The sequence below is a fragment of the Rhinolophus sinicus genome, linkage group LG01 (assembly GCF_036562045.2).
Source record: "Rhinolophus sinicus isolate RSC01 linkage group LG01, ASM3656204v1, whole genome shotgun sequence".
NCBI classification, from domain to species: Eukaryota; Metazoa; Chordata; class Mammalia; order Chiroptera; family Rhinolophidae; genus Rhinolophus; species Rhinolophus sinicus.
This window is the reverse complement of record NC_133751.1, coordinates 25,544,649-25,571,271: the sequence shown is the minus strand read 5'-3', so window position 1 is coordinate 25,571,271 and position 26,623 is coordinate 25,544,649. Positions and strand designations below refer to the sequence as shown.

Below are 26,623 nucleotides of genomic sequence, written 5' to 3'. Positions count from 1 at the left end.
AGGTACACTTAGCCAAAATATCTCCTTGCCTCTATTTCCAATTGTCAAAATCCCATCCATAGGGTCAAATGCAACTTAAGTGTACTTCCTGCAGAATGTCTTTGGCATGCTAGGAAAGAAAATTTCTCTGAATTCTCAATTTTTCTTTTTCTTTCTCTCTTGGCATATTACACATGCAATTGTATTTATTTGTGTATGTTTTAAATGTCTCTATTATGTGAAAAGGCCAGATGTTTTCATTTATTTTTGTCTTTTAGTGGGTCCGGTAGAGATAATCTTCCAATGTGTGATATAGTGCATCACACATCAAAGGTGCCTGATGTTTCAAGGAATAAGTGAACGAATGTAGTGGATAATTGTAGTGCCAGGCGAAGAATAGTACTTTATCCTGTTTTTCTTTCTTTTTTTCTTTTTCAGCTATTTTTATTCTTGCTTCTAATGTAGTACCTTGAACATAGATGCTCATTAAGTGGTTACTGATGTAATTGTTTAAAATACTTAATGTTCTTTTAAAAATAACAAAGGTTTATGTGAAGAAAAATAGTCGTAAAATTTTATTTTTTTCATTCATTTTTCTTAAAAGACATGGTTTGGGACTAATTAGCTACAAATGAGTTGATCTTGACAGTCTAAAATGCATTTTATAAGGACATAGAGAGCTTTGATGGTAAATTTAGGTAGATTTTGGACTTCAGCATACTTTGGTTTGGCCTCTGGGCTTGTCATCTACTGTATAAATTTGGACAAATCCGTTAACCTGTGTGAAATTCAAATCCACCATCTGTAATATCAGGGGTACTAACATTTATTCACGGGTCAGTGACATTAAATGGAAACTTGATGCAAACAACCTAGATTCCGTACCTCACTCACCATAAAAACAAAGCATCGTTTCTCCTCCTTGCCACCCTCCTTTATTAATAATTTTTAATTTTCTTAAATACTAAATATAGCTAAAATACATAGTCTTCATTTTTGTCACACAACATTAAAGTTGACACTTATTAAAAATGTAACATGCACAGTGTAATCCAAACTGAGATATTTTGCCAAGCATTTAAGAAGTATCTAGTCTTACCAGTGTTTTGAACATCTGTTTCTTTTCTAGAAATGGTACTTTTCTTCTTTTGGGAAACTCTACTTCTCCAATTCTGTGGGGGATCAATGATCATAATTTCTACAACGTGCCCACTCCCCCAGGCACTAGCCAAAGGGGTGGGCATGTGTCCAAAATAAGCCAATTAGGTTTTCTCTAGGATTTGTCTAATGTGGACTGCAGTTAGAGCCTGTCCTTCCCCTGGGAAGAAAGCAGACAGTCTTGGAGTCTGAGTGTGGCTGACCATCATGGCTTTCTTTCGGGGAAAGCCAGTCTGCAATAATAAAGTCGACACATGGAAAGAAGGCCCAATGACTCATACATACCCACGTTTGGTAGTGTGGCTCAACAAAATCTCTAAATGAGCATAAGTTTGATTTTCACATTTGCAACCAAAGTCAAATATAAGCACATGTAAACAGTGAGTCACCTGGGATTAGCTGTATCCTTCTGTGTCCTCCCTGTTCAGCCTCTAAATTCGAGCATCTTACCCCCAGGTAAATCATGGTGCCTACCAGGTGAGGAATTTAGTCTGATCACTGTATAATCTACTGGCTTCTGTATGGCATTTATAGGCTGTGTCTTTAACCTTGGTATTGGTTTGGCAAATACTAGGGTTTTGTATGCGGAGAGACCAGGTAGGAAAGTATGGACATATCAATCAACCCTTTAGCATTTTCAGAAAAACAAAACAAAACAAAAACCTCAAGAGTACACGCTTTGTTCTCACAGAGCCACTATAAGCACAGTCAGCAGAAGGCCTGCCAAATTCCCCTGCTCTGTGTTAAGCAGTGTGTGTCAATGCCACCTCATGAAACTGAGATCTGGCCTGTCGGGGTGGAGGGAGGGAGCTGCTGACCAAAATCCAGTGCACCAGATTCCTTGGGTCTAAGTTGTACAAGACACGAAACTGAATAGCTTGTTAAATAAATGAGCACATCTTAAATTCAAAGGAATTATTTCTCTTTTGCAGTCAAATTATCTTTATTACCTTCATTCCATCTTTGCTCCCTTACTTCCTCCTTTCCTGCAAACAAAATTTTTAGATGATTTTTAAAATATAATATTTTCATCTTATAGAAATAGTTAAAATGTGGGGGGAGGGGAGGAAATAAGAATCACCTATAATACCATCAGTCAGAGATGTCCCCTATTAATTTTTGGCATATATTCTTCCAACTCTTATTCTATGCAACAATATTTTAACATTGATATTTTAATGTACATCTAACATTGCACCCTTTTCACATTTTCTTTAAACAAATCAAACGTTTCCTGCTATTTAATTTTTTCTCCCTTTCTTTGATATTATAAAGCTCCCATAAACATTGGAGCGTTATATCTTTGATGTTGTATTTCAGAGGACATAGAGTATTGATAGCACGTGTGAAGGAATTACACTAAGGTAACTGATAATCCAGGTGCTTAACTCCATGTTTGTCTTCCTGGATATAGAGTAAACTTTTAAGATGCATTATAATTTGAGATGATTGGAACAGAGATGTTACCAAGTGCATTTATAGGAGTAGAATCAGACGTTAACATGACTGATACCTGAAAAATTGTTAGTTTCTGGGTAGAAAAGAAATCCAGAAATACAAAAATTAGTCACAGTGGCTAGACTTCGTCTTTCTACCCGGCCGAAGCCGAGAGGCCATCATTTCCTTCAGAGCCAGTGCCCGTTTTTCTCTCAGGCTTCCCTGACACAGCTTGGAGGATGAGCTTTGTCAAACAATAGAAGCACAGTAGTTTGGCTATGAGTTGCAAGTAAAAGTAGTGTTTCTCAGTTGGTGAGGAAATGCAAAATACAAAGGTGTTGAAATGAAAACAACGTTGTTAAAGAAAAGATTAGAATGCAATAAACATGGGCCACTTTGCCATCACGTGTGGCTTCTCCCTTCACCTGATGGACTAAAAGTCAAGCTGCTCAGTTCAGGGACGGTGCACAATGACACTTGGTTCTGCCTAAGCCGTCTGTTTCTGTCCGAGACTCCCTGCAGCATTTGCCAGCCTTTTCATTGAACTTTTGAAAAGACATTAGATCGGAAAACCATGGTATCTTTGGAAGAATGGGGTGGTGAAACCAAGAAAATATTGGCAAAATAGTTTATTATCATTCATTTTTAAAAAGATTCAATTTGGCTAGCAGGAAGTATAAGAAACAGAGATAAAAGCTCCATTTGGCTTGAACATTTTTCAAGACATAAATGCTGTGTAAGTTTAATGGGGGTGGGGGAGGCCAGTATTTCAGAAAAGCAGTAATATTTAAGAAACTGGTTTTATTTTGTATTTTTGAGACTGGAACCTGAGAAAACTTCCTGATTTTCCATGTTCGACAGGGTGGAGTCTTATTTTCAAGTTACCTACTTTGAGAACAATCATCTGTAACAACAGAAATAATTAAGGCTTTTGAGAAAACTAACAGAACAGCACAGACCGTAAGTAAAAACTTTGGTCCTTTTCTTTGCATGATAATGTGGTCAAATTAGACTCAGGCACACACATGGGAATTTTGAAATTATCTTATCCAGTCATTCTTAACTGGGGACAGATTATGTGTGAGGCAGCACACATTCTCCGTCTCTTGCTGAGAACTACTGATAGAATCTGATTCTTTTATTTCTGGTAGAAAAGCAAAGGCCCAAGAAAGCAGATCAAATGCCAAAGGTCAGCTTGACATTAGTGGTGGAATAGGATTAGAAGAAAGGAATCTTCTCCCAGGATAACATTCTTTCCACCTTACACCTGGAATCCACATGGACATTGCAGCAGAGGCAGACTCCTGACCAATGGTGTCGCTGAGAATGCCTTCCTAGCCTTACCCCAGAATTACATTGGCTCCCAACAGGTAGTGTCTCAGCTTCTAAACTCTTTCTTTGACCAAGAGTCAGTCATGGTGAAACTGGATTTATGTGTGAGATTATAGCTAGGCCTTACTCGATGGAACAACTCCAGATGACTGGGAGACCATAAGGCCCCACAGAACTCAACCCCAGTGCTGAGGACAATATTCTCATATGTGAGAGCTGGGGAGGTATTGGTCTTCTGACTCTGTTCTGTCCCTTAGTCTCAGAAAATCAAATATTTCTAGAGACAGGAGATCCAAACACTAGAGAAGTTCCCCATTCCCCCAAGAACATTTCACTCAAGCCCCTCCATATGGACGGGAGCCTGACATTTTAGAGAGTTAGCAGTGGAGAGTTTGCCTTTTCATAATTTGTACTAGTAGCTCTTCATGACTTCAGCTGCTCTGACAGGATAGAAACTAAACCATTCAAAGATAGTTCTCTTCATAGCTGACTGCTCCTATTGCTCCAGCTACTAATATTACTTATGAATATTTTCAGTTTACTTAAAGAAAATATACACATGTTACATTTTCATAATGGTGGTAGTGATAAAGGGGAAAAGGATAAGAATATCCACAATTAGTTTGAAACTATATTTTCAATATTCATAACTTTAGGAAGCACTTGTGGAAATGAGTTCATTAAATATTCAAGTAAAAAAAGATGGTAATATGCAAGCATGTTCATTATTGCACTATTTCTAAAATCCTCAAATTGGAAAGTTCTCAAGTGGCTATCAAGAATGGAATGGATGGATTGTACTATAGTCTCACAATAGAATATTATTTAGCAATGAGAATGAAAGATCCACAATCAAATGCAAAAATATAGATGAATCTCACACATGTAACGCTGAAAGAAGCTAGACACAAAAGAATGCATGCTGGTTGATTCTATTTACATAAAAGACAAAAGCAGGCAAAACTAATGTATGATATTAGATGTCGGGGCCGTAGTTGTCCTTGCAGGTTGATGGTTGGGAGAAGGCACTTCTAGAAAGCTGGTAGGTAATGTTTTATTTCTTATAGGTGCTGGTTACTGGACTGTGTTCAGTTGAAGAAAGTTCATTGGACCGTACACGTATGCTTTACGAAATTTTTGTATTATATGTTATCTTTCAATAACATTTTTTTTAAAAAAAGGTAAATGGGCATTTTTCAAGAAGCGGTAAAATCAACAAACAGGAAAGACACAAAATCCTCACTTTCATATTTTGTTGGGATAAATAAAGATCTTGGACATGTATCTCTTTTGTAAAATATTAATCAAGTAATGGAATGAACTAAACCAGTCAACAGGACAGGAAAAAAGATCATAAAAGCCCCAAGAGATGATCTATCAGGGACTAACCAGTCCCTCCCAGAAATCTACAGAGTTAGAATTTTAGAAGCTGGTCTATCAGAGGCATGGAAACACCTCATTTCTATTCAGAAATGCGTGTTCCAAAGCTACATGGCTGGCACAACAGGCTTAGTGAGTAATGGGCTCACAATTTCCATTTATTATCAAAATATTTGCATCTGAAAAGATGAGATGCAGAGCTACATAGATACAGTTTTGCCCTTTTATTATCGCCACCTCAGGGACAGATTTAATTTTGAAAATCCTGCTTGTAAACCACAGGTCTTATGTATCTTTAGACAACTGTCCAATGGCAATTTTTAACCCAAAGTTTGTCCTTAAATCTTTTCATCAATATGATTTATAAATTTAAAAAGTCTCAAAATTTTCATCTGTATATCACTTTACAGATCTTGGTTTATAACTATTTATCTCAGTCTGAAACTTCAATATTCAATGATTACCTATAACAATCACTTAGTCATAAATGTAGTTAATAATTAAATATAAAAATTATTATTTATACATTACTACAAATCTCTTAAAAAGACCAAGTTTTGAGAGAGAGAGAGAGAGAGAGAGAGAGAGAGAGAGAGAGAGAGAGATCAAGAAATTGCTTAGAAAATTTCAGGGAGCCTCAAGAATCTTGATATCAGTCAAAGCAGGTACAACAAAAGCAGTTTGAGACACTCATCAGCCCTAAGTGCCTCAAATAAAGTGATCTCAGAATGAATAACCGATGGTTGGCACAGTTAGTTTAAAACTCTATCAGTCTCAAGCCCCCAGTATGTAGAAGAATTCTTTGGAAGAGATTTGAAGAAGCGTAAATGTTGCAAATAAAAGTAGAAACAAATACTTCAGCAATGAGTTTTTAACTCGCGCATGACTGCTGTGCTTTTGGTGCCAATAGTCTTCTTCAACCTCTTCTTTCTCCCTTTGATTAGAAATCCCAGTCTACATAGTAGTTAACTCTGTTTTCAAGAGACAACATCAAACTGGCAGATCATATGAGAAACAGAAATGAATGGTAATATTATCTTTAGAGATTAAGCATTATTTACACAGTGCGAAATGATTGATTTGATGGACATTAGACCCGGAGCTCCACCCCTTTTCCAGAATAACCTAACTTCATTTTTATTATGATGCGCTCTTCTCTCTTAACTATCCCCATGTAATTACAGTGGCCTCTATGGCCCACTCCCTTGGACAGAGTTCCTCATTTCTGTGGTGTTGACAAGTCTAGCCAAGGGTTGCCCCACTTCTTCTGATCACCAAACCCGGCATTTTTTTTCTGGATTCATGTATGAATTCTTGAGGCAATGAAAGGCTTCTGAAAACTCAGGGGAGTTCTGCAAAGTCCCAATAATCCTGTGAAAAAACAAACAAAAGTCAGCAGCAGTATTTGGTACTGATGTCCATACCATGTGGGAGTGCTATAGAATATCTCTATGTAGGCCAAGGGAGTTAATTTGGAACGTATAGTTTAAAAGGAAAACAAGAAAAGAAATTGGTAGAATTAATCTGTTCTTCTCATGAACAGAACTGTTAAATGGAAAGGCAATGAAGTATAGGAGTTAAGAGACCAGATTTTAAAGACAGATTGTATGGCTTGCATCCTTCTTATCAGTTGTATTTATTTAGCCCCTCTGTGCCTCAGTCTCCTTTTCTGTAAAATGCATACAATAATAGTACCTGCATCTTAGGATTTTCACGGAGAGTTAATTTAAAAACATCCTCTATGTGTTGGTAAAATAAATGTATAATTCATATTTGGAATTGCAGTTAACATAAGAAGAGTTTGGTCAAAGAACAAAGTCATGATTTTTCACTATCTCCTGAAAGGGCCCACACAATAATTTAAATATAAGAGACTTTAAATGGGTATTTGCTGATTTAATAGAGATGATAACAACTATTTTCTTTTCTTCCCAAAGAACTCCATAAATATCGGAAACTGGATTCAGCCTGAATAACTGGAAAGGACTGGCATAATGCCAATTTATTCTTGTTTCTGGCCCCAATGGACAAAAACAACACTGTCTAACCCACTGTTGACACCAAGCAGCGTTTGAGGGGAGACACAGGTTAGTACAATGATACAGAAGTGATGTTTTCCCATCCATCCTGAACCAGCTCCTTCCATTCTTCTCCCATTGGGAACATCCACCACATCCACCTTGGGTTGGGAGTAGGTGGCCGGGAAGCAAGCGGACTGGAGTAGGGAGACAACTGGGAGCAAGTGACACGAGTACCTTCTAATTTACAGAGCTCTCCATACCTGGTAGATGTGCTAACATGTATAACTCTTAGCACTTCTCTCCCCTCTAACCCATTCTCCACACAGCAGTCAGAGTGATCGTTCAAATTTAGATCAAATTCCATAGTTCCCTTATTTCGAGCCTTCCAGGAGCCTTGCTTTAAGGAGATTCAACCTCCTCACCAAAGTCTCCAACGTCCTGATGGCTCCAGCCGACCTTCCTGGCCTCCTCATGGTACCTTTCTTTTCCCATTTTTCATGAGGCTCAAACTACACTGACCTACTTTCCATTCTCAAACTCGCCAAGTTCTTTCCCTCTTCAGAGCCTGCTGCTCCTGCCGGGCCCACTCCCTGGCAAGTTACTCCCCGGCGACTCCATGGCTAACTCCTCCTCAGCCTTCATGCCTCTGCTTAAACACAGCTCCTCAGAGCCTTTCTTCAAATGCTGTTCAGATTAGTTCCTCCCCGCTGTACTAGCCCTGTCCCCGCACGTATCACAGTTTACAATGATTTGTTCTCCTCCTTTACTTCCTGACATACCCCCTACACTGGACTCTCTATGAGGGCAAAATACTAGGCATACCTTGCTCCCTGCTGCACCCCCCAAGCCTAGCACAGTGCTTTGCGTATGGCAGGACTCATTACACACTGGATGAAAGAACCTGTCGCTGGATCATGGTGATGACTCGTACAGGAGTAAACAGGGTATTATGAAGAAAAACATTGCTTAGCATTTTTGTTGTTTAATTACTACTATGGGCCAATTAGGACAGAAAGAAAGCATTTCCTTTCCCTATCCCCATTCTAGGAAAGAAAGATCCATATCGAATTTCTCAAAGTCTGACTTCCTAATGTGTCACTCATTACCACATCGACTACCTCTCAGTACCTCCCACCACAACTCCCCTATCCTTCAAGGAAGATGTAAATGTTTTTTGGTTTTTAGGACTCCCAGAGGAGTCCTAAAGATTAAAAGGAATCTTCCACCACTAGGAGTTAGCAGTACAATAGTCGATCTAATGTACACTCAGCTCTCCCTCTCTATGCTATCACCTCTCTTTCTAGCCAAAGGCTTTACTTAGATAATGTGATTCTGAATAATTAGGTCAACAACGTACCTGGGCTTCATTTACTTTCCTAGGATTCTGGTTATTGCTTGGTTGTTTATAACATCAAATCTTTGGGTGTATGACATAAATAATCTATTTTAAAGAGTGAATACATTATTAATAAAAAATGAATCCCTTCTCTGAGAGTAGGATCATATTTCATTAACATATTTCATGCTATATGAAAACTATATAGTTTTTGAGTTTATGTTTATAATAACAGAAGATAATAAAGGCTTTTACTGATTATTTCTTAGAGTGATTTACTTTGAACTTTTCACTTTATTATATAAACTATTTTATTTTATTGCTGCTGTTTATTCCCTTGGCAAATAATCACTTGTATTAAAAACATCTCTAGGTGGAGAGTCAGGGGAGGAAGAATTGGAAGAAAACGGCTGAAAAGGTACAAACTTCCAGTTATGGATGTTAGCTGAACCTATTGTGGTAATCATTTTATAATATACATGTAAATCAAACAATCATGCTGTATGCTTTAAACTTATATAGTGATATATGTGTGTCATTTATTTCCCATTAAAACTGGAAAACACAAAAAACAAAAAACAAAAAATCTAAGAGATACGGAGTTGAACATCGTGTGGCTAAGAATGGACTTTGTATCCTATAACTTATCTGACTACTCGTGTCTGCAATTAACTGGAATTTTGAATTATGTACGTCTATGAGCTTTTTGCAATTAATGGATCCTCTGACAACCTTTTGTTACTACTTTTAAATGAATGACTAGATTCATTTATGAATAAACTGTCCAATCTTTACCATTAATGTTCATAATTCTTTTAGTTAATTAGATTCATTTCTGAATAAACTATCAAATCTTTACCATTAATTAATGTTCATAATTCTTTTTAAAGTAAGTTCACATTGATCAGCATATGCTTCATTCACTATTTCAGAAATTTCTACATAAATCATTAGACTTTTTTTTTAGTAGCCACTCAATGCCTCTTAGTTTTCAAGGTTCCTTAAAAAATATGTTTTACTTTAGCCAGCCAGGAAGCAGCCTGTTTCCAAAACTAAATGTAACCTCAACGTTTTGCCAAGGAAATCCCTTTACCTCAAGAGAAAATATTTCCTTTACAAAAGGTTGGCATTCCATTTACCCTTTAAAAAAACAAATAAACACACACACTCCTCTTAATTTGAATGAAAAATAGTCAAAGAGACATCTTTTGGGCCAGAACAAAGAAAATGAAAGTTGCAAATAATTTTACATATTTATAATAAGTTAATAAATCTTTTACAAATAAAAAAATCTACATATTTATAATAAAATTGTCAGTTTAAGATTGGTGGTAGGAAACAGTTACATTTACCTACATATCACTTAACCAGTGAGTAAACAGTTATTGACATTCTCAACTATCCAGACATAAGAAATGAACAACAAAAAGCCCTTGACTGTCAGCTAACACAGAATATTGCGAAGGCCTTGTTACTTTATTCACAGAAATTCTTATTCTGTTCATTCATTTATCTAAAACCAACCCTAGTACTAATTTTCAAACACGCACATGTAATAGGCACTTCAGATACGTTAATATTAATCCTCCTAGCAACTCTCGTAATAATTTAATACTTATTTTATACATCAAGAAATTGAGACACAGAGGTTAACTAACAGCTCAAAAGTGGCAGAGCCCTGGTTGAAACTCAAATGTATCTTACTTCGAAGCATGCTTTCGTTTTTTCCATACAAATGTAGGGATATGTTTTCTGAGTTAATTAGAATGGCAGAATGAGATGGCCAAAAGCAGGCAATGTTGTAAGAGGAAAGAGAACTAGGGATGAAACAAACAAACAAAACCTTAATAAAATGCCCAAATGAAAAATCTAAAAGCATCACCATGGGTGACTCTTTAGTGTAGGAATAAATAGCTGCCCACACTGTAGGTTGTGAGGATTTCACTAAACTAATAAACAGCAAAACCATAACTATTAATCATAACAACAGTTTGTATCTTCAAAAAAAAAAAAAAATGTTAGTTTTTATTTAAGATACTGTGTTAGTAAGGCAAGAAAGTAGAATATGTATTTTAAACATAGAAATTTTAATCTAGTGGTTAAGACAAAAATGTTAATACTCAAGAGACAAATTGTAGCTGTCAAAAAATGAACTTGCAACCTCCATTCTCCGAGGACACCAGATATACCAGATATTACAATATTACTTAAATTCACTTAGGCTTTAATGGACATATGCTTTAGTTCATGAGGTATGCAGGGCAGAGTTTCGACAGTTTAGATTGTTATGGTAATTTATGTGAATTTATAATTGCTGTTTTCCTCAGAAGTAGATTCTTACACCTTAACTTCCAAAGACTTCAGTAAGAAAAAAGACAACTTTTCAAAATTGAAATTAAAAAATACTTGGATAAACCGTATTGTCAATGGATCCAGTGACTTTTGTTGCTCATCACTGAAAAAGCAGTTAATTTGGATATTCTAGCAAGACTAAATTTTGCTTGGATTACACACATAATGGACATACACTAAACAGTGAATAAATTTTGAAAGAACTGTTAAGGCAAATACTAAATGATGATGATGACAATGATGATACTAGAACAAAATGAATAAATTCTTTAATTTTTAAATGTGATCTTTTATTGTTTCACAATTAAATATGGTTTTTCCTTAGGAGTGAATGATGTGGGCATTATGTCTATGTTTATTTAGGAAGGGCTTTTAAAATTCAGCCCAGTGGTATCTCTTTTGTTCTCAAACTCTGTTTTCCAACTATCCTACAGAATTTTAAATTTGCTTTGCAGATATTCTTGCCTGAGAAGGGCTGTTTTTAATCAGCAAATCAGTGATGACATATTATAATACCTGGGGAAAGGGTAGTATTAGGAATTTCATCCTAAAATGGATACATAAGGATTTAGGCTATAACATTCAAATATTGGTTAGAGTGATTCTCTTTCAATCCAATGTTCTCTTAGGTTTTCTGATTAGGGAAGGACTTTAGATATCTTCTAACTCAACCTTCCATTCTGCAGAGCATTTTTCTCCAGTGTCCTTGATGGGTTGTTCTCTGATCTCTACTTCAAGGTACTCTCTCCTGGAGCTTTGGCGATAACTTTATTCCATGTGAGACAACCGCTAATTACCAGAAAGTTTCCCTTTATGTCAAATGGAAATCTTTCTTTGATACAGCTAGCTACTCATTGGTCCTAGGCCTAAACCTTTCACAGCCTCTTAGGAATATCTTTGTGGTAACTTCAAATAGAGCCACTGTTCCGAGGTGAAATCTGCACAGAGCCTAAATCACGTGTACTCTGAAGATACAAGCAGTAAGGCCTATACTTGTACAAATGTGACATTTACCCTGATGTGTTCTGTTGATCCTATCTGAAACCCTCAAAATTAAAAAAAACAAAACAAAAACAAACCAAACTGCTAGATTTCCAAATTTATAGAATCAGAGTTAGAAAAGGCCGATTTCCAAAACTGGAAGTAATGGAGTCAACTGGAGCACCTTGACTGCTGTTCAAACCCACGCACCTGAAATTGCCTGGACTGTGGACATCTGTTTTAATGGAGTTGACTGCGTATTCTGGCCTGTAGGTCCCACACCACACCTAGGGATAGGAATAGAAAAAGGAATGCAGTGTGCTTAGGTTTAATCAAGGGTTACTTGTTTGGGCAGGCAGGGGGAAAAGTCAACTTCCTGTTGTAAAACTTAAATTGGAATTCTGTATTCCTCAGCAATTTACCCTTTAAATAATGTTTAAAGATAGGCAACCAGGAGCATAATTGTCATTAATCTGATCTGACAATCTGTTATCAAGATTTAGTCAAGTCAAACAATCTGCCACAATTGATTAAAACAAGAAAACTCAGCATGCGATATCTAACTTACTATAAAATTATAATTGAAAATGATTTTCATATTTATCAATCAAGAAAGGTACAATACCTGGGCAAAGTTCAAGAAGAATAGTTGTTTGTGATTTAAGTCAAGTCCAGGAAGTAATTTTTCTTCGCCATTCTTTTTAACATAATTTTGATAGGCCTAGGCATTTGATGAAACAGAAACATGATGTTTATAATTTCCAAATTTACACACACACACACACACACACACACACACACACACACACGCCATGTAACCAAGTAGTTAACCTTTTGTGTCAGAATCATCATAATAATATATTTAGATATGGCAACCTACAACTATTTCATGGATTAGAAAGAAAACTAGAATTTATTTATAAATGCTCTGTAAAGAAGAGGATACCAATTAACAGGTCACAAGAGGCTAACACATGTCAGGTGATCAATAAATGTTAGTTGAATGAATGGATGACTTAAATAAGTAGTGAAAAACTTATCTAAATGTTGTTCTATTAATAGATAAGTCCAGCTATTGATAGTTGGAAGAATGGATTGCCAAGGGAGTCCATAATTGCTATATTTAGCTTAGTTACTACTCTTAGCAAAATATACTTACTCTAGACTTTGAATGATTCTTGCCAAAGTCAAGGGATTCTCTTAAGATCACTTAGAGGCCTAGTATCCTATGATTCTAAAAATAAGGATGAGTAATTATTTTGGCACCCTGAACACTAGGCAAAACTGAACCTCAGTTACATTAGGAAGAAGGAATTTAGATTACTTGAATATCAGAAAATGCTCTCAATTCTAAAGGATTTATGGAAACTATTGATAAATGTAGTTTTCCTCTACTAAATATACTTAAGAAATAGGTTGACAACACACTTTTTGAGATATATCACTTCCAATTTAATATAAGAGAAAGTGATCAATTAGATATGCAGAAAATCTATTTCCCTTTCTACTTGCCATTAACATAAATTTATTGAGTCTCTACTATATAAAGATGCTGGGTAAATGGGGGATACTTGAACCTGCTCACTCTTAGGGAGCTCACCATCTAGCAGGGGTCAGGCCATTAAATGTTTTGATTTCATGTATAAAAAAATATTTGCACAATTGTGATTTGCTTAATAATTCTGTACTTGTTCTAAGGGAGGATCCCCATGGAAGTCTACTGAACCCAGATTTTGGCCGGATTTTTACAGCTGTGATTCTTAATCTGGCTGCATGTTAGAATAACCATGGGAGTATTAAGAGTCCCAACGCCTTCTGCTTCCAGGCAAGTTGGAGGGATAAGGACTGGATTTACTCTCCTGCTCAAACAACCAACTGATGGACAAATACATATGAAACAATGGCTTGCATGACACTGGACATCAGGAAAAAGGAGAGTGTGACCTCTGTGAGTTGGTAAACAAATAAGACAAGCCCTGATTGGCCCAGCTTATTGCTTGAGCATATACAGGCTACAATGCAGAGAAAGGAAGCCCAATCAGAGTCCAAGGGACTCCCTGAGTTGAGGAGAAGGAACTGAGAGTTCAGGAACTCAAGGACAGGGTACTGAAGAGGAGAAAGCTGCACAGATTAGAGGATCTTAAGAGATCAGATGGTCCCCTCAAGCATTCAGCTGAGTATGTGAGTATGCATATAAGCAAACTATCCAGGACTAGGGAAGGAATTAAGCACAAGGATCAGAGATAAAAATGTCTGGTACTAGGGGCAGCTGGATGGCTCTGTTGGTTAGAACACGAGCTCTTAACAATAGGGTTGCGGGTTTGATTCCCACATGGGCCAGTGAGCTGCACCCTCCACAACTAGATTGAAGACAATGAGCTGCTGCTGAGCTGCTGGAGGGGCAGCTAGATGACTCAGCTGGTTAGAGTGCGAGCTCTTAACAACAAGGTTGCCAGTTCAATTCCCACATGGGATGGTGGGCTGCTTCCCCTGCAACTAAAGATTGAAAATGGCGACTGAACTTGGAGCTGAGCTGTGCCTCCACAACTAGATTGAAGGACAACGACTTGACTTGGAGCTGATGGGCCCTGGAGAAACACACTGTTCCCCAACATTCCTCAAGTAAAAAAAATTAATTAAAAAAAAAGCCTGGTACTCACACCTGACAAAAATGAAGGACCTCAAGATTCACACAGTAGGGTCTTGCCTCAGCACTGGAGAGTAACTTTTTCGATTACATTCCTAGTCTCACCTAATAAGTTGTAAGAGCAAGATCCAAAAGGATCAAACCATTTCTGAGGAATTTAACTGTGTCCTAGAATAAAGCTCAAGAATATTGATAGGAAAACAAAAATATCCATCACCCAAAGAGGTAAAATGCACAATGTCAGGCATCCAGTAAAAAAATTACCAAGCATTCAATAAAGTAGTAATCTACCACCTCCTGGGACATGGCTAGGATTCATTCTTTTTGCAAACTTTGCAGCCAGCTAATCTCCCAAGCCTCATACTCTGATCATCCATGTTCTGCCAAGTGACAGGCCCTATCAGTCGTCTTTCCCACACTGCTCTGCTGCTTCTTCTTTCCTGACCCAACCACTGAGGCTCCCCTTCTCCCCTCTAACCCAAATATTTCTATGGTGAACAAATAATCCTACATCCTCATTTATCTGTGGAACATTTGATCCATCTTCTCCTCAGAGAAGCCTGATTCTATCCTGGAGACACCTTGTCCCCTGTATTCTCTCGAGTAGACTCTGCTGGTTCTTCCACATCTGGGTTCTCTCAGGGTTGGAAGAAGCATTGGAAATTACCCTCACTCCTCATTGCTGCTTCCAAGGCCAGTATTACTCCACTTTTTGTGAAAATCCCTACTTTTGTCTTTCGCATTTGGTATCTATTAAGCCATCTTTTAATTCTTATTTAAACCATCAAATAATGTCATCTTTTATGGAGGGTTTGTAGCTGTGTCTTCAGCACCCAGAGTAGTGCAAAATGCAGAGGAAAGCCCTCAAATGCAAAAATGAATGGAAAGCTAAACGAGATTCTAAGGGATGGTTCATGATAAACTCCTCTGGCTATAATAGTTTGGATGACTAAAAGGCCACATGCTGAATGTCACTTAGTCCCTCACTGTATCATTGTAACTGGACTGTGGTTTAATATTACGCCTGTGAATTATGCTAATGATGGTTCCCAAATACCGCTTCACTTGTGAAAACTGAGGGTCCTGTTCAGTACGTTGATCAATGACTCTGAAATAATCCTTTATAATGGAGCATCTTTTGTAATACATTTATTTCAGAGATTATTTCGCAGAAAAAGGTCGCCTTCTCTGTGGACCTGCATATCTCCTGGTTTCTGTTGCTGTAACATTCTATGTTTCCTCCTCTCCTCAGCTTCTCGTGTTTGGCTCAGTCACACTGTATTGCCCCTGCCAGGGTAGCACAGTAACAATCCTCTTCCTCCTCACATTTCCCACTTTCATCATTTATTGCTCACATGATATATGTCCTTTGCAAAAGGCTTTACATGAATGATTAGATATGATACATATGGAAGAAAATATTATTACTCACTCTGTATGCTTGGCCAATACCTCCATTATCAGCAATGTTTTCTCCCAGTGTATTCATCCCATTGAGCTGTTAAAAAATAAAACAAAACATACACTTAAAAGACCCTTAACTGTATTCTGATTGTTACGAAAGCATCAATAATTCACTTAAGATTGACCGTATCTAACATTTGTCATGAGAAGGCTGATGACATACATGCTGTCCACCGGCTAGGCTCCAGGAGAAGTTTCCGTACTGGTACACCATGCACTGAGATTGGTCTTTAAAATTATTTGCAGACTGTTGAGTCCACCAGTCAACGAGGTCTCCATCCTTGTTAAAATGTCTGCCTGTATTTGTTTAAGTAAAACGAGAACTCATTATGTCAAAAATTACAATAAGATATCTTTAATTTAAATGGTAAGAACTGAACTACCATGTGTGAGAGAACAATAAATTAGACAAATAATGAGAGGAACTGTTATGCTTTCTCATCCAGCGTTGATGAAACCTGGACTGCCAGGGCTTTCTGCTGAAATGCTTTAGTATTAATCCAAATATTTCACCCACTTGGCTCTTGATATCTTAGCTGAGGCCACCAGATAAACACTCTTAAAATCGTGCCTTGTTTCTGTTCCATGGTTTTCACCTGAACCAAGTCTGTTTAATTTGATGTTTTGAAATTTTAAAAGGTCAATATTTTTATTCTGGCATTCGCTTCATATCTCAAACCCTCATGACACTTTGTAGACTCAGCTTCTACTTCAAGCACAAAGAAAAAGTCACCTTTCCTCCTGGAACTTTCCTGCCAACTCTAAGCACATTGCTCTTTCCCTTTTTTTTGAGCTACAATAGCATTGATCTATTTTGACACTGAATTACATCATCTTTTTAATAGTTGTCTATGATGTAGTGAGTAAGAAAAGGGCTATGAAGACAAACTACCTGAACTCACATCTTGGTTCCACCAATTCCTAGCTTTGTAACTTTGAGCAAATCTTTTATGTACCTTTATTTTTTTCCATTAAAAAGAAATGAAAAAAAGTATTAGTACCTACCTATGAAGAGTACTGTTTAGTTAATTTAGTTGTCAGACACTTAGTAAATCCTTTTCAAAATTGTACCCTTCCTGTCTCCTTTTCTTTCTCTGGCTCTCTAAAGTTAGGTCTAGTTAAGGCTTAATTACTCTCTCTCCATTGTTTTCTTCCTATTTTCTTTCCACTTACAAACCAATCTTTATCATACTTTCTACTATCACCTCTTTTCATATGTCCTGACTTTACTTATATTACTCTCAAATATCAGTGAAACTCAAAATCTATTTTGCCAATCAAAAATCTATTTTGCAGCATATAAACATTTAAGTGCCTACTGTTTGCAAGTATAAGATGGAAAAAAAATAAAGGAAGAAGTCCCTGACCACAAGCAGTTTAAGAGTTTTATGACTATGGACATCTTACTGATTTTAAGACACGGACACTGCGCTCTAAAAGTCTGGCGAGATAAGACATAAACAATCATGAAATAAAACCAAATGTTATCCTTGATGTTTGCTCAATGTATTTGTTTTATTGTATCAGTGTGAAGCACATATTTCTTACCTCACTGTTAGGGATTTCTGATCTTCTCGACACTTTAAAAGGAACACTAAAAGTATGGTGATGATTATTAGGTCAATGATATGCAGGTGAATCAATGTGTTTTGTATTGATAAATTATAATAACTTTTCATTAGGTTTATTAGGCTCTATCTTAGTCAAAGGAAGGTCAACTGCACTTTACCACTGTCATCAAAGCCATGGGTGATTTCATGTCCTATGACCATGCCGATGCCCCCATAGTTCAAGGAGTTAGACTGCTGGACACTGAAGAAAGGGGGCTGCAGGATGCCAGCTGGGAAGACTACAAGGAAAGAAGATGGTTAAGGATCATGTACGGCATTATTTTGTGATGGCAGGCAGGCCTGGGGTTGGCTTTTTGCCTGCCAAGCTCTTTTCCAGTATTTCCATTTAACTTAATTATATACAAAAATATTTTGTGATAGAAATAAATGCAGGTCTTTTATTATTGATGACAACAAGAGTTCATCCTGGATCGGCACCATAATCTGTGATTTATAATCACAATTCACTTGACAGTCTCTGTTAGACTGTTTTCTGCTCTAAGGAATTTAGAGCAAGGGGAAATGATCATCGTCATTCAGAAGGTCTGTTTTCTCATTGTAAATATTTGGGAGAAATAGCCACTTAACAACACAAGTGTTACTTTCAATGTTATTGCTAACATTTTATCCATCTACCATAACTTACTAGATAAACAGAGCCACTCAATCGAAGGTATCCCCCAATCATATACACATATTTTATTTTCATCAAGGCATCTATGACTATTTATTTCCTTATTTATGGTTGTTGTCCCCCTTTTTCTTGATTGCTCCACCTTCCAGCACCTCAACTATTAGCTCTTTGAGAGCAGAGATTTGTGTGTCCATACACGTTGGTTTGTTTTTGAGTTCATTTGTCTTTCCAGTTCACTATCTCTAGTACCTAAAAATAGAATGCTGCCTGGAACATTCTAGGTGCTTAGAAAATGTGTTGAATAAATAAATAACCAATAATAAGCAAATGAATAAATGAATTTATTATGGTGTCCCAAAAACTTTAGTAAATAAATAATTTTTATATGTCTACCTTGACATCTACATTAACTTGCTAAATTTCTACACTTAGCTGTCTTACTACCTCTTTAAATTTCATGTTTCAAACATCAAACTCTTCACTTCCCCCTCTAAGCCATAACTCTTTTGACTTTATTATTTCTGTTAATGGCATTTGAAGGGTCTCAGTTCATCCAAAGTGAACATTTTCTACTTATCTTAGATGCCCCCTTTGTTTTACATAGTCTTGTGTAGTCTGCTTAGGAAAAGACCAGATCATATCCCTTCCTTCTAGTAGCAGTTCCTCTGTTTCTGTCATCCTCTCAGTCTTACTGACACCATCCTACCTCACATGCTCATTCCTTGTCATAAGAATTAATTTCCCACTTGGTCTTCTCACTTCCTGTCTCACCCAATTATAATCTATGCTAAATCTAATCTATCCTGCAGCCAGACTGAAGTGCAACTCTGGTCATTACCACTCCCTTGCCAAAAAACCGTGGATGGCTTATCATGGCTCTGTAACAAAACACAGAATCTTTTTCCTGGCCTGACTCCAGGGTCCTTCCCTAATTCTTTGTCTCCCTCTTGACCTCCCCTTCCCTCATATATAATATTCATAACTTCATGATTTTCTTTTTCATGTTTTAAAACTCTAGCATTCACTGAATAACTGAAACATTATGCTCTGTAATGAAATCATTAGTAAAACATCTATTGCACTCAACCTTGGGCCATTACTATGTGGGATACCAGGAATAAACGAGAAGGGCCCTGACTTTAAGAAATTTAAGATCTACTTAACACAGCGTAGAAAATATTGTTTCTTTGTCTTTCTGGTGGGGTGAATATGACATAGCCTTACACATGTTTCAGGGATAACTATTAGATATTTACAGAGGACTTTAAAAATAAGCTGGGCATTTTAATTGCTCTCTAGACCTTTAAAAAAGAATCTGTCAAGTTGCTGTAACATTCAAAATGACAAAATAATAATAATAATAAAAAAAACACTTTGGTGAATTTTGATGAAAGTTATACCTTACATGTAGCTGCCTGAGCTATCAAAAGTGCCGAGAAATTATTTTTAGCTTATACATAAAAAACACGTGCAGTATTTTATTCACTTAAAGTGAACACTATCTCCCAAACTATGTGCTTTGATTAAGATCCACCCATTATACAAAATGCTCTTATGAAACATGGTAACAAGACTAAACATTAACTGTAAAGATCCTGCTGCTTTAATTATACCCGATTCGCCATTCTTCAGGCAAATGATAAGATTTTTATGGCTCAGATTAAATACTAGTTTTCAAGTTCTGCTTTGCAAATTATGATTTCTTTTTACTCTGTCAGCTAAATATCTGTGATTTTCCCCATTAGCCTTATCACTGTTACTAGTAGACTTCACAACTGTTGATAATAACCAACTGCTTAGTCCTGCATTTTTTATGCTCATGGATGTCAACAAGTTAGTTAATTAAATAAGTCATTGGTCCATGAAACAAAAGACTGTGTTTCTCCCCGCCCCACCCCCTCACTTTCCTAGTTTATCTTTTTAAGGGAGCAAACAATTTAATTTTAGAATCTTTGATACAAAGCTTAAGATTGCAATTGGGTAAAATCAATTTTTTTGGTAGAAAAAAGTTAAACATTTTTTTTTATATTAAATGGAACAGGAATATGTTTGGAAATATTTACTCTTAATTTTCAAGTCTGAAAATAAGACTCCTAAGAATGAACAAGACAACTTTAGAAAATTTATCTCAAGGCCATAATAGACCTTATATCCAGGCTGAGACACTAAATATAAATAATCCATAGATTTCCTAAAAATAAAAAAACCTTCTGATTAATAATGAAAAAAGAGAATGCAGCAGTCATAAGACTTCACTTCTGACTTGACCATATCCTTCGATAAGCCTTTCAGGTTTAATAAGATGCCTGAGTAGTGCCTGGAACTTACAGAGAAACATTTTACAAAACATTCGAGTGCAACTTTCCTACCTGCATGAAAAGTTTCTAGAGCTCCATGGAGCAAATGCACAAGGAATAGGAACCAATAAATTAAACACTTTCAGTGTGCCATCCTGTCCTGTAAATTGACTTTTTTTATTGATGTGAAGTGGTGGAAGTGCATAAAATTTGGAATGTAGCCTACATGTATGAGTTATGACAAAAAGTGATGGGAACTGAATTAAAAAGTAGAAATTATTAACATGAATAACTCCCTGTATGATAATAAAACAAGTTCTTTTTTACCATAACACAAAAAGACCAATCCAATTTTACGCAATCTAATTTAAGGTACTTGTGTGAGTGTGGGAGGGTCATTTATGAGACACACGCTATTCCATCCCAATTCTAATGATATCAAATCCATTAAGCCAGTGTTGCAAAAGTTACATAGTACATACACACACACACACACACACACACACTTTTATCAAGAAGAAAGATGATAAGATCTTCAATTATTTTTAGTTAAGACAATGCCCATTTGAAGATTTAAATGAATTTTCAAGGAGAAAACATTACATGTCAAAGATTTCTCCTCTTGCATGACACTTTCCCTTTCTCTGAACTGCTATTATTAGCAGACAAGCATATGAAAAGAGGTTAAGAATTTCTCGAATTTCAAATTTCCATCAGATGAATTTATCTTAAGAATCTTTAAAAGGTCTCTCTTATATATTAAGAATGCTTATTATAGCCAAGTCTTGATTATTCAGAGAATAGTTGTCTACTTGGTGAAATGTGAGGCCACTTTTCCCTTTTTCTTTTTGCTGTGTGCTTGTTTGGTTTGAAGGTATTAAATCCAAAATGAAAACATTCCCAGGTCTTTTCTGATCAGAGAATCTCTGATATGGGCTAATTTTGAGCCATCTCCAAAGATATGGGGTAAATCAGAACCAAAACAAAGTCCTGTTTTGCCTTGAACTGTGTAGACCTGTTCTAGAGAAGGGATGAAGGAAAACACATGCCGGAATGACCGTACAGAGGGTCAACCTGGCTCTTCTTGTTGGGATGATGCATCGCTAGGTCTGATAGGATCCAGGGCCCTTCCTGAGTTGGATTAAAGTGAAGTTCTATCCCTAGTCCGCCCTAAAGCAGAACCAAAGTCCAGGCTGCCTTGCATTGCCTTGGGATTCCATTCCAAGTTAATTATCCTGTTTAAGTCCAAGCCCAGAATGAACTATATCTTCCACTGACAGAATAGTGGAATATCAAAAAGAGGTTTTCAAAAAGAAGACTCTCCAGTGATAAAGGCACTTCTAAGAAAAGATCTGAATGGTTTCCAGGACTACAATACAAAGGAAAGGCTGCATGGGTTCTGAGTTGATCATTAAACAGGATCTAGTCCGAGTTTAGGTTATTATTTCACTAGCTGTGAAACGTTATCAGTCTAGACTTTGAGCTAATTGATTTTAACCCCGTGCACATGCCTTACTTATTATCTACACGTTATATGAAGACAACGTTTTCTGGTTATAATTCATTTTCATGTCACATACCAGAATAAATTCCAAATGGATTAAAGAATTGCTCCAAAAATAAAAACCATAAAAATACTAGAAGAAAATGTAGATATCTTCTTAATTTAACTTAATTCTTAATCTAACTCTTCCTAGTTTTAAAAACAATGGGGAAAGGTATAATCTAACTTTAAAATAAAATAAGGGTTATCATTTCTTTTAAAATTTATTTTTTAACCAGTGGTAAAAAATGTGGCAGGATTTTTCATTATTTCTAATGTAATTAGTAACAGAATTTAAGAAAAATGATGCTTAGGGTAGACTCTGAAATACAAAAAGAGTAGTTTAAATAATGCTGAAATTATCTTTCCTTTTAATTCTTGACCACACTTAGAAATAAAGGGCTGGACCAAGTACACCTGGAGAAGCTGGATATATTGTTTAGAATATCTCTGCTAATACTGAATCAGTTGGGTGCTGTTCTAGATACTAAAAACACTTAGGGAAAATTGGCCCATTTACATGATACTTAAGAGAGAGTTTAAAGATGTCAAAGACTTCCCAAGAAAGGAATAAAATAGATCTTAGTTATATTAGGCCATTTAGTTGTTCATTATATCATTCATTCATGTATTAATTTCTATGCATATTTCTGCCATATTGTTATTAGGGAACATATGAAACTGTTTTTCTTTTTTAGTCAACAGTGGTTAAGTAAATATAATTTCACATGGTTCAATCTAATATAATTGACTTTACAACTTTCTGAGCCCCTTGGTATCTTCTAGAAACAAACAAACAAACGCGATGATACAGAACAGGACTATATCCACCAGAGCTAGCATACAGAATTGCCAAGAAAATTAAACCTCCGAAAAGCTGGCTATTGGAACCCTAAACCATTTTAAGATGCTGAAGCTTAGGAAGTCCTACAGTCAATATAACTTCATAGAGATATAAGGGACTTTTGAAAAGTATTTAGAAATAAAAGTACTTAGAAATAAGATAAACCATTTAGCTACAAATGAGAATACTGTAAAAAACAAACTATTTAATGTGATATGTACTAATTTAAAATGTGCAATTATAGTGAAAGAGGTACCTAAATGTATTTATTTACAAGGAATATATTCAATAAATCAGCAACTCAGCCTCAGCTGTGCTTTTATGGGGAATATTATAAGCTGGTCATGCAATTCACTACAGGTTGGAAATAATAAATGGATGTGAAAGATTATTTAGGAATAGACCTTACCCATCTGATTTCTGCTTGAAGAATAAAATGCATTGACTACAGCTGCTCCGCTGATCCACCTGTAGAAAACATAAGAAACCGTTACAAATGATAATACATTCTCTGATTCAATCTGCTCACCACAATAAAAGCATTGTTATTACTATTCCTAGATGACTCTAACTTTCTGTTTGAAATATGATCAACAAATTAAAATTAGCTCACTAGATGAGGAAGCTCATTTGAAAGCATTTCATTTCTATTTCTTGAAAAATCAAAATATATCCAGGTCTGCAATCTGTTATTTTATTTGCATAACATTCATGCAAATGAATCAGGCATCTGACAGTACAAAACCAATTCAAATGTATGTCTTCAGAAATTGCAATGTATTAAGATTATATTGAAATGTGTTTAGCTTTATGTTCCTGATACTAGATAACTATGGTCAACAGTTCTGGAGCAGTTGACAGAATATTGAAGTAGAGGTAGTTAAAATTTCACATTCAAGTATATTTAAAAATATTTAAATTTCTAGTTTACAAAGAGCCTTTTTGGAGACTAGGATATACCCTTCACAGGTAGTTAGCTTTGGGTAATGTGCCTCCGATCACTGCCATTTAAAATTATGTTTTTAAAAAGAGACATTCCAACTAATTGTACAGAGGTACATTTTTGTATGATGACTGTAAAATAAAATCCAGGTGGTTCTTAAATGGCTTTGTCTGAGTACACCATGACTTAGGCTTTGTATAGAAAGTACAGATTTTATAAAATACAACTTCTGACTTCAGAAGACTAGTTTAGTTGAGGAGATGAGAAAGATGCATAAATAACTGTAATACAAGACTGAACTAGAAAATGGGGGGAAAAAACAGCTCCCAGACAATAATTTGAGAGTAGTGTTAAGCTAAAAAATAGGTCAATGTTCCCTATATTTCTGTTCAGATATATGTATTTATATATCCTTATATACTAATTGAAAAATGGAAACTGACTTCAGATAACCTCTTAAGACAATCTTAAGACAATCATATATTATTATCTAATGGCTTTATTGTAGTTACTCAACTTTTAGGAGAACAATTAGTGTGGCAATTATTATCTTACTCATAGGAAGAGTTTACAGGAATTAGTACAATGAGGTTAAATCAGAACTGTTTCCAGAGGGTGCTTTGCAAGGTAAGCAGTACAAAGTCAGCTGTCCAAATCATCATTTTGCTACAGTTTCAATAACTATTGTGGAATGTCAGATATGAGTCCTGTTTTGATCACTTAAAAATAACCGAGGCAGGGCCATATATAACAAATGTCTGATACATTCTAATTAAGTGTGGGTTTTGTCTCCAATAACACGACTCAGACATTTATATAAAAGATTTTGGACTTAAAAAAAAAATCCAGATAACGTTCTGTGAATTTTTCTTTAGGAATAAAATAAGTTTGAAGATAGAAGGTGTGGGTGGGGACAATTGTTGATCAATGTGTTTCTTTTTCAGTTTGATGTTGTTGTTTTAAATAGAGAAAAAGCATTTTCAAATAGGATGGTGTGACTGACATAGCATCCTCCCTAAGTTCATTACAGCTGAATCATCAATATTTTAATTTCTTGAAGGTTGATAATTAAAAGCATAACATTTTATTTATTTTAATTAAACTCCACTTGCTTTCCACATGATTTGTGGTGACTCACAACAAAAACATGCATTTGTAAACCCAGGGGTGCTAGACTAAAGTCCAGAGATCAGAAACTATGTAACACAAGTAGATTTTGTTTGTGTGACCAAAAAGTATTATGAAAGACAATATTTATATAAATAAAAATCATGATCAGCAAAAATGATGTATTAGGCCTATGTTTTTATATACTCACGTGTATGTGTATATATATATTCACACAGTTATTACAACTCACGTTCAAGTATGGTTCTAAGTTATCTTTCGTGGGCGCAAAATGGAAAATGTGCTCATACTACTGAAGAGAAACACTCTTTCTTGCAGTGACTTTAGAAAGGTATTTCTGATGTGTCCTCAGCATTTTGATAGGAAATGTGACAGTAGATTTTATGCATAAACAGCTTATAAGTACTTTAATTATTATAAAAGTTAATTTAACATGTTTGCAGGTCTCAGTTGTTTTAAGGTTCAGTTTCTCAATTACGAACTTGTGATGTAGTGATAGTATACGCCGCATGGGCTTTTACGGATAACCACAAATAATATGCAAATTATTTGGTGCTGGATTCAGGCACAATGCTCATAATGAAATACAAAAGGTGCCACACCAAAAAAAGTGTTAAATAAGTATATTGCAGAGGAAAGGAACTAGGCATATGAAAATAATGTTGCAGACAGCAACAGATCTCAAAAGCAGGACATAGATGAATGAAGTTTATATTACCATTTCATGTTTATTGCTTTTGTAGAAGTAAATGTCATAACTTTTGTTTTGGTGCTTTCCTGCACTTCTGTTACATTATTTTAAAGGGTTTAAGATTGCATTTTGATTAATGTTTTGTAACTTTCCAGCAGGGAGGTTTTTCCATATTAAAATGTCCACTGTGAATTATACCTTCAAGAAAATAGGTAGCTATTTATGACCACAGAGCCCTCAAATAAAATTAGAATTATGATGGTGAGGTTCACAGAGGGCTAGTGTTTAATGTTTGCCTTTTCTTCCTTGAGATCTGGCACGGTGTGTCCTCAGATCACCCCCGGGGAACTTACCCAGATTCAGTTGCACAGGACTATTGTCCTTGGGAATGATCAGAACTGAAAGCATTGTGATTTGATCATTACATCTTTAAAAAATTGAAGAGAACAGCTACAGGCTCCATGCTTAATATATGTGGTCAAAAAGCTAAATTAACGTTGCAAAGAAAATATTTTTTCAAATTAAATGATGATGTAACAAAAATCATAAGGTAGTTTCATTTGGATACAGCCTCAAAGTTTCAAGAGAAACTTCCATTTATAGAACACAGACAAATTCGATCCTGAATAGCAATATAGAAAAGAGAAAATGCACAGAAGAGAAAACCAAATGGTGGTTGGTGATTCTTATCCTAAAGTAATGGGTATGGCCGGCTACCTGAAGGTACCTTTAAAATGTGGAGGCCAGATACTATGAAGCCCCTTGAGCTGGTATCAAACCTAAGATATGAGGCAAACATCACCCTGTTCTTTGATTTCATTTCCTGCCTCCCATGGTCTGTATGTG

The 26,623-nt window shown here is 36.0% G+C and overlaps 1 protein-coding gene across 3 annotated transcripts in view; it reads right to left on the bottom strand.

The window, feature by feature from the left end:
- Window positions 1-5,026: 5,026 nt before the first annotated feature.
- Window positions 5,027-26,623, bottom strand: part of MME (membrane metalloendopeptidase) — a 91,049-nt gene continuing 69,452 nt past the window's right edge. For 2 of the 3 annotated variants that reach the window (XM_019731986.2, XM_019731987.2), the window contains exons 17-23: window positions 23,425-23,483; window positions 17,817-17,936; window positions 16,251-16,384; window positions 16,056-16,121; window positions 12,602-12,697; window positions 12,187-12,263; window positions 6,295-6,657 (exon numbers count right to left, since the gene is read on the bottom strand). In XM_019731986.2, coding sequence (XP_019587545.2) covers window positions 6,558-6,657; window positions 12,187-12,263; window positions 12,602-12,697; window positions 16,056-16,121; window positions 16,251-16,384; window positions 17,817-17,936; window positions 23,425-23,483 — 652 coding nt within the window. In that variant the 3' untranslated portion in view covers window positions 6,295-6,557. Of the gene's footprint in view, window positions 6,658-12,186; window positions 12,264-12,601; window positions 12,698-16,055; window positions 16,122-16,250; window positions 16,385-17,816; window positions 17,937-23,424; window positions 23,484-26,623 lie in introns of all 3 variants that reach the window. The other variant, XM_019731985.2, reaches the window with a different exon arrangement.